General features: G+C 38.5%; 1 protein-coding gene across 1 annotated transcript in view; it reads right to left on the bottom strand.

Moving 5' to 3' along the window:
• The window catches only part of LOC118327190 (zeta-sarcoglycan), a 144,551-nt gene that overhangs the window by 18,308 nt on the left and 119,197 nt on the right, over positions 1 to 7,046 (bottom strand). The window contains exon 6 of the mRNA XM_035660459.1: positions 129 to 252. Within this exon, the coding sequence (XP_035516352.1) occupies positions 129 to 252 (124 nt within the window). The remainder of the gene's footprint in view (positions 1 to 128; positions 253 to 7,046) is intronic.

Below are 7,046 nucleotides of genomic sequence, written 5' to 3' on the forward strand. Positions count from 1 at the left end.
ACACACACACACACACCTGACTGGTTTTCTACTTTGTGTTGTCCCTGCCATTTACACATGAACATAGCTATTTTGTCAGTTTCTCTCTTCTGTCTATTTCTCTTAATAACAAATACCCACACACTCACCTCTCCTTCTGAAGACTGCAACAGGAGGTCTTTCCTACAGGATGCTGTAAAGTCTCCCACTCCAGCATTGACCTCCACACCTCTGGGGGCCTCCAGGGTCAAGGTTCGAGTCGGGGACTCCAGCCTGGGAAGCATAAATACACTTTAGTCACACACTATTTGCTGTGGAAACAAAGGAATCACACACCCGCAGTAACAGTACAACCCTCTAGTGTTACATGAAGTTAAACATTGAACGGCATGTTGTCTCTTGAACACACAATTTGAAAGTAAAGAACAAATTAGTAAGTGCTGTTTTTCCTTGTTACATTGTACCTTTTTGTAGCTTTCCTAAACCTGTTGGATTTAGATGGTTTAAGAGGAGCACATTTGCTATCTGTCACAATGACTGCAGCTTCTACAACAATCAAATCTCTTTGGATAGAAAAGGTATCACCACTGCCATGTTCTTATGGAAGATTTCTTTTCAACTTTAAGTAATTCGGTGAATTGTTCAGTGACCTTTTAAAAAACCTTGTTTGGACAGACTTCTTTCTATGTTCTGAGGAACATGAAGTCATAAAGTTATTGTAACATTGCTTGTGTATTACTGTTCTGCATGTGTTGTATAAAAGGACAGTTTTTAATCCAAGCTGTTTTTTGGTTATTGTTAGGGTAAAGGGTATGAAAATCCATTTAAAACGTCTTTGTACAGACTCAAATTATTACAAATTATTAAAGCATTGCACAAACAATTTTGAGGTACCTAACGCTGCATAGCCAATATTTGGTTGCCCATCGAGTGACCTAATACATTCCTACTTTTTTCAAGAACTACTGAGTTTTTTGGGGGGTTTCTAATCATTTTACTATGTAGTAACTCTTTCCTTTGTCTTTCAGAAAACCTACAAGAACAAATATGAAGCTCTAAAGTGCTCTGGCCATGGTTGGCGTCACTCACTTTAGAGCGTGAAGGGTCAGTAGCTAAGTCTGTGAATCAAAGTTGAAAACAACATGAGATGATTAAACAGCTTGGTGGTGTTAGATAAGCACAGTGCTTCGCTCAAGGGCATGTTGGCAAGTGAAATTAAATAAAGAGCGATTTCGGCAAAGTTGACAGAATTACAATTTATGAGTATAACAAATTAAGCAGCGCTCTCACAACAAAGATCAAATAAGAAGAAAAATGCTTTGCTATAAGGGCACTTTTCCAGACAAGAGTTGCTCAAGGGCACTTCAGAAGGTTGGTTTCCCAATCCCTGCTGAGAGGTTGAAGGGATAACGCATTCAAGCCATGGGGTAGATTAACAGAACTCATGACGTGTGTCCAGTCTGTGGCCAAACAACAGAGACATAAACAAGCATCAGTGCCTTGGCCAAAGGCACTTTGGCTGGCAGTGATCGTACCGAGCTTCCTCTGTTAATGCCCTTCCCTTCAGTCCCCAGGTTGGAGAAAATGTATATTCTCCTCACAAGCTCTTTGGTGAGGAATAATTCTACATTTCAGGGTTGCAATCTAAAGAACTAAACATTAGCAGACAGAGAAAAGCTCCCTTGACAGTGGTTTTCCATGTTTGGTTGCACCCGAGTAATGAACATGCACTTTAAAATATATTTCTGTTTCTACATTGCTCCTTTTCTGCTGCTTTTATTTTCAGTGTATGTGCTTCATTAGTTGGTTGTTTTATTTGATTGTAAAAGCGGCTTACCTTGAGAAGCCATTGAGTTGAGTACTTATATACAACGTTTTAGACAAAATAGGAACATCAACTTATTGAGTTCATTTTATTCATTTCAAATTTCATTTCAGATTCAACTGATTTATAATTATCCTTCATTAAGTTGCAATAGGCTGAAGTAGAGCAGAACACTAGTGTCAAGATGTCACTAAGAAATGCTTGAAGCACACTGGTTTGCATCAGAGTTAAGTCATCTCACCCCACTAATTTGCTCCTCTTATTTTAATGAAAATGTGAGTTTATTAGTCCGTATCAGACTAAATGACTTATGATGTGCCGTGTACTTTGTTTGTAGAAATGGAAAGCTATTAGAAGAAACTGCCCGAGTTGCAACAAAGCTTACTTTGTTATCTTCAGGCTTTTACTAGCATGTAAAAAGTCTCCAGATTTGTGTTTCATAAGAGAATAAAAAACTCCAGCCAATTGAAATTTTCATATATATATTTTTGAATGTAATGGTTTATTAAGACCTCTACGAATCAAACTCCTTTCTCAGTCAACATGTCTAAGTTTGCTGTTTGTCAGAGCTAACTGTGGTATTTATTCCGGGTTGAAGGTAAGGGTATTGGAGGAGTAGAAGAGTCGTGAGGTGGATTAAAGGTGAGGGAAGGTTTGCTGCTGTGCAGTGCTGAGTATCCAAGTGATATAATAAGTGTTGGAAGTAGACACTTCACATTGGGCCTGACTTATTGATCTGTGAAAACAGAGTGTATGCTGCAGCACTCAGAGGTGAAGAAGAAGAGAAACAAAGAGAGAGACAGACAACCACACAGACAGACAAAAGATTAAAAGAGAGGTCCAGGGAATGAAAACAAAACAACCTATCCTATTATTCATTATCCTAAAGTTTTGCATGTGCATTGGTGAGAGAGAGAGTGAGAGAGGGAAGAGAGGGAGAGAGATAGAGAGCTTGCTGGCCTAGTCAACAGCAGTGATGTGAGGATCTTTGGCTGGTTTGACAGCTGAGGCAATTACAGTGATGCTGCTGCAGGCTTAAACCTGCTCTGATGGGCAGGCACACACATACATACTGACTATCTTTCACTCTATGTCTGGACCCTCTTTCTCCTTCTCAACACCACTCTCCCTGTTTGCTTTCGCCTTTGTTTTAACTCACCTGTCGGTTTTCTTCAAAAACATGCCATCCATTACTTTACCTCAGTTTTTCTTCATTTTAAAATTGCCTATTTAGAGTCATAATGTAGCATATCTGTACATTTGTAAGGTGGAAAACTCATATCTCCAGGATGTCAACTACTCATTTACACAGTTTGACCACCACAAACTTTTTAAAAATTTCTTTGGCATAAAGATTTTAACACTCAAGGGAAAATGTAATGCAAGCAGCATGAGGAAGCAAAGGCAAACAAAGGAGTGTCTGAGTAGGAGATACTTTAATGAAAAATAAAAATAATAAAAAATAAAAATAACTTTTATGATAATGTCTGTAATCCTTAAACTGTAAGAACAAATCAGTTATGTCACTGTCAGTAGTTGGAAACAGAAAACCCCAGAAAACGCTGCTGTGTGATGCATTATTTTGAGTATGACCAGGATGGATGGGTTTTATAATAAAATTGCCATGAACATCGATTAACAGCTGAAAAATTGGGTTTGAGGTTTCATACAAGTTTCAACTTGATTAACTTTGTATAATTTATGTGTTGGAGGAGAGTCTGGAGGCCAGTGTTAATGCTGTATATTTTATTGCTGTTCTTTGAATGATGATGTTCTTATTTATGAATGTGTCTTGTGCTCACTTGAGGTATCAGCATTCTCATATGGGCTTTGAGATTACTTGTTAAATTGCGAGTTTGAGGAAAATAATGACTTAAAAACAAGGAAGCGATAGCGAACATATATTTAGTATGCTAGTGATGAGTTCAGAGTGAAATGCCCATAAAGCCGCTAGCATGGCTGCTAGCACACATGCTTGTACACAAAGATGCTCATATCTTCGTGGTCTCCACTGAACTGAGGATCAAATCAACTATCAAATATAAAAGTAAAAAATATGATTCATTACTGTAGTTAACTGTCGGTTATGCTCAGTCAAATGCTAAGTCTCACGTCTACAGTCTTTGAAAGTCACTCAGTAACACACATACAAAACCGTGTGTACACACAAAAAGCCATAAAGTTTCTGGTCAGGTCCTCGCATGGCTGTGTTTTTTCATGGTGCAGATAGCAGGACTCTGCAGCTAGGCTGCTATCTTTGCAATTCATTATTATTAGAGAAAACTGTCTCCTTTCCCTCTCTGCCTCCAATTCGTACATTATTCCTCCCTTTCTCTCTCGCTCTCTCACGCCAACAATCCCCCGCCCCCTCCTCTCTCTCATAGATCTGTTTTGACCTTCAGTCGCGACAAGGCCATTTTATACAGCGTCCATATTTGTCCAACCTGACAAGATAAGCAGGACAGAAATACATCAACATAAAATGTTTTTTATCTTAATTCATTCTGGGGAAAAACATAGGAAGAAGGGGAGAGGTGCATTCTGATATTCAAAAAGAAAGACAGAAATCAGAAGTATAGAAGCACCGAAATGTGATAGAATATTCTGATGTACATCTGTTTGAAATATTAAGAATGAGTTTTATACAATCAGTTACCAATCAAATTTGTCTATTTTCATAATTTTATTTATTATATTTACTGCATGAATTCCTATTTTCCATTATGTTTAAATACTGACTCTGTTTCTTGCCTGTGAGGCATGGTTGTGTTTGCAACACTGAGCAGGGCATCTGGGGTCAGCTTGTAATACTCAAATGACAGACAGTTGTGTAAAAAATACTTAGATAAAATTGGACCTGATTAAGAAGGTCTAGTACATTTAGCAGGCTGTATTGGCAGAAATGGAATATAAAATTCATAGGTATGTTTTGCAAACCACAAGGTCCTTTGTATTTGAAGTCTTATTTTCCAGCTCCCTATGTTTCATTTTGGCTGTCAAGGTTATTTATAAATTTTGGAAATAGTTTGTGACATTTTAAATAAATACTGCATGACCAACTCATCAGCTTCCCCTTTATGGTTTCAAAGTCAGCTTAGATTCTTAGCTCTCTTTAACTTCAAAAATATCATTCAGTTTGTTTAAGTGAACTATTTCATTTCAAGAAACTAATGCTTTTGTGTACAGCCACTGCCTTAGTCATCAGTGAAGCATGGCAGACAATTTCTCTCATACATATCAGCATTTCAGTGATATTCAAAATATTGGATTTTATCCATAGAATCTGTAATTACTAAATGTGGGGGAAAAAAGAAACAGAATTCACACATCATCTGTGCATGATGGCTGACTCGATGGAATTTCCCTTGTGGTCATAAATACAACCTTCTGAATCTGCATTCTTTCAAAAGAAATTACTTCATTTTGTATATTTTTGAAAGCAGTGTCAGAGGTTGTGCAGAAAGCCTTGCTGAAAATGTTCAAATCCTGGCTTTTTAGGGTGATATTTCCCAGAAGACTTGGCTGACATTCATCATGCCCTTTTCCTCTTCAAAACCATTGAAAGCCACACCACCTTATCGCCACCTTGCCATTTGGGACGCAAACCTTTAACCTTTTCACGCTAAATGCTCCGTCATCTGCCTCAGTGCCCCTACTGCCAACGTCCAAACCCATCCAAGAAGCACTTCGAAAACTTTTAAAATTTTAAGAAGTGGTGTTGAGTGATGCATTGAAACAAGACTGAAGACAGGAAAAGCGACAGCCTTTGACTTTTAGAGAGTTAAATCGAGACAGAATGCAGAAATATGGCATTTCTAAAGGCCCCCTGACTTTTGTAGTGGCTGTGTCTGGGTGAGGGAGAGTGGTGCAGTGTGTTTAAATCATCCCATGACTCCTGCAGGGGGGTGAAAAGAGAAAGCCTTGGGCTGTTTTAAAAAGTTATAAAAGTCCCTACTGAGCTACTGAGGTAGGACAGGAGAGAGTCAAGGTACATTAGAGGTTTGTCTTTGTGGAAAGAATGTGTGTGCATGTTTGTGTGTATCGGAAAGAGCAAGAGACAGAAGTCTAGTTGTGTGTTGCTCTGTGTGTGTGGCGGTGTTAACAATGAGGTTATGATCACTAAAGAAAAAATTTCAGCAACTCTAGGTGCTTAAATTTAAAAGAATAAAGTAAAATTTACTGTGTCAGTGTGTATATATGCATAAAGATGTAGCCTCAGATCTTTCTATTTTCAGAGTATGTTCTCCAACAGTCACTTTATTTCACACTTACTCTACAGTTTGTGTGTTTGCACAGCCATCTTTTTCATTAAGTTTAATGTCTGTCCACCTTTACACAACACACCGCTTGACAAATCCTTGAGTTACTCCAAAACGACTTTCAGAGGCTCTTGCTGTCCTCCTCGCTGTGAAATGTAGCTGAGGAAATGGCTAATGGCAGAGTGCGTAAGGAGAAAAAATGTCAAGCAATTTCATGCCTTTGTGCCTCCAATGGGGCGCCAAGCTGATAATTTAATCAGTAGTGAAAGACTAGATTCACTCCTCTGCAACTTCAGCCTTTCCATCCATTGTTCATTGACTTGTTTTTGCTAGAAAAGAGACAGAGTTGGAGACAGAAATTTATATAGAAAATGTGAGTGAGGAAAAGAAAGAAGGGTGTGGGTAGAGCATAGATGGGTGAGGGTTAAGTTAAGTTAACAATATCATGTCTTGTGCAATGATTATTACATTCTATTTCTGCCAATAGATCCTTCCAAATGTTACACACTGGACCTTTAAAATGTATGGACTGTACATAATTGGAACAATAAAAGGAAAATTAAATCACCTCCATATAACTCTGTCTGTGCATTTACGTCCATTCATCACTCTGACAAAATTTTCAGAACACCACACACAGCACAGCGTTAGTTCAGGCAGGCCACGAAGTCAAGCTCAGCTCTCAATTCCAGCTATATCATCTGATCACAGCTAATCGTAAACACACATCAGCTGATGGCTCAGCTGATTCCTCCTAAGCTTCCTATTGGAAACCATAGTCAGCTGACAGCTCAACTGATTCCCTCAAGCATCCAATTGGCAAACATCATTCAGGGCACCTTATTTAAGCTGTTTTATCCTGCCTATCTTTGCTGCTTCCTCTACAAGCCTTTTTGCAACCCACCTCCACCCCAGCTCCTCCTTTTATGTTGTATCTAATTAATCAATGTCATTTTCTGATTGCCATTGATGGTTTCTCTGTT

The sequence above is a fragment of the Morone saxatilis genome, unplaced genomic scaffold (genome assembly GCF_004916995.1).
Source record: "Morone saxatilis isolate NCDOM2014 unplaced genomic scaffold, NCSU_SB_2.0 Contig17, whole genome shotgun sequence".
Lineage (NCBI taxonomy): Eukaryota > Metazoa > Chordata > Actinopteri > Moronidae > Morone > Morone saxatilis.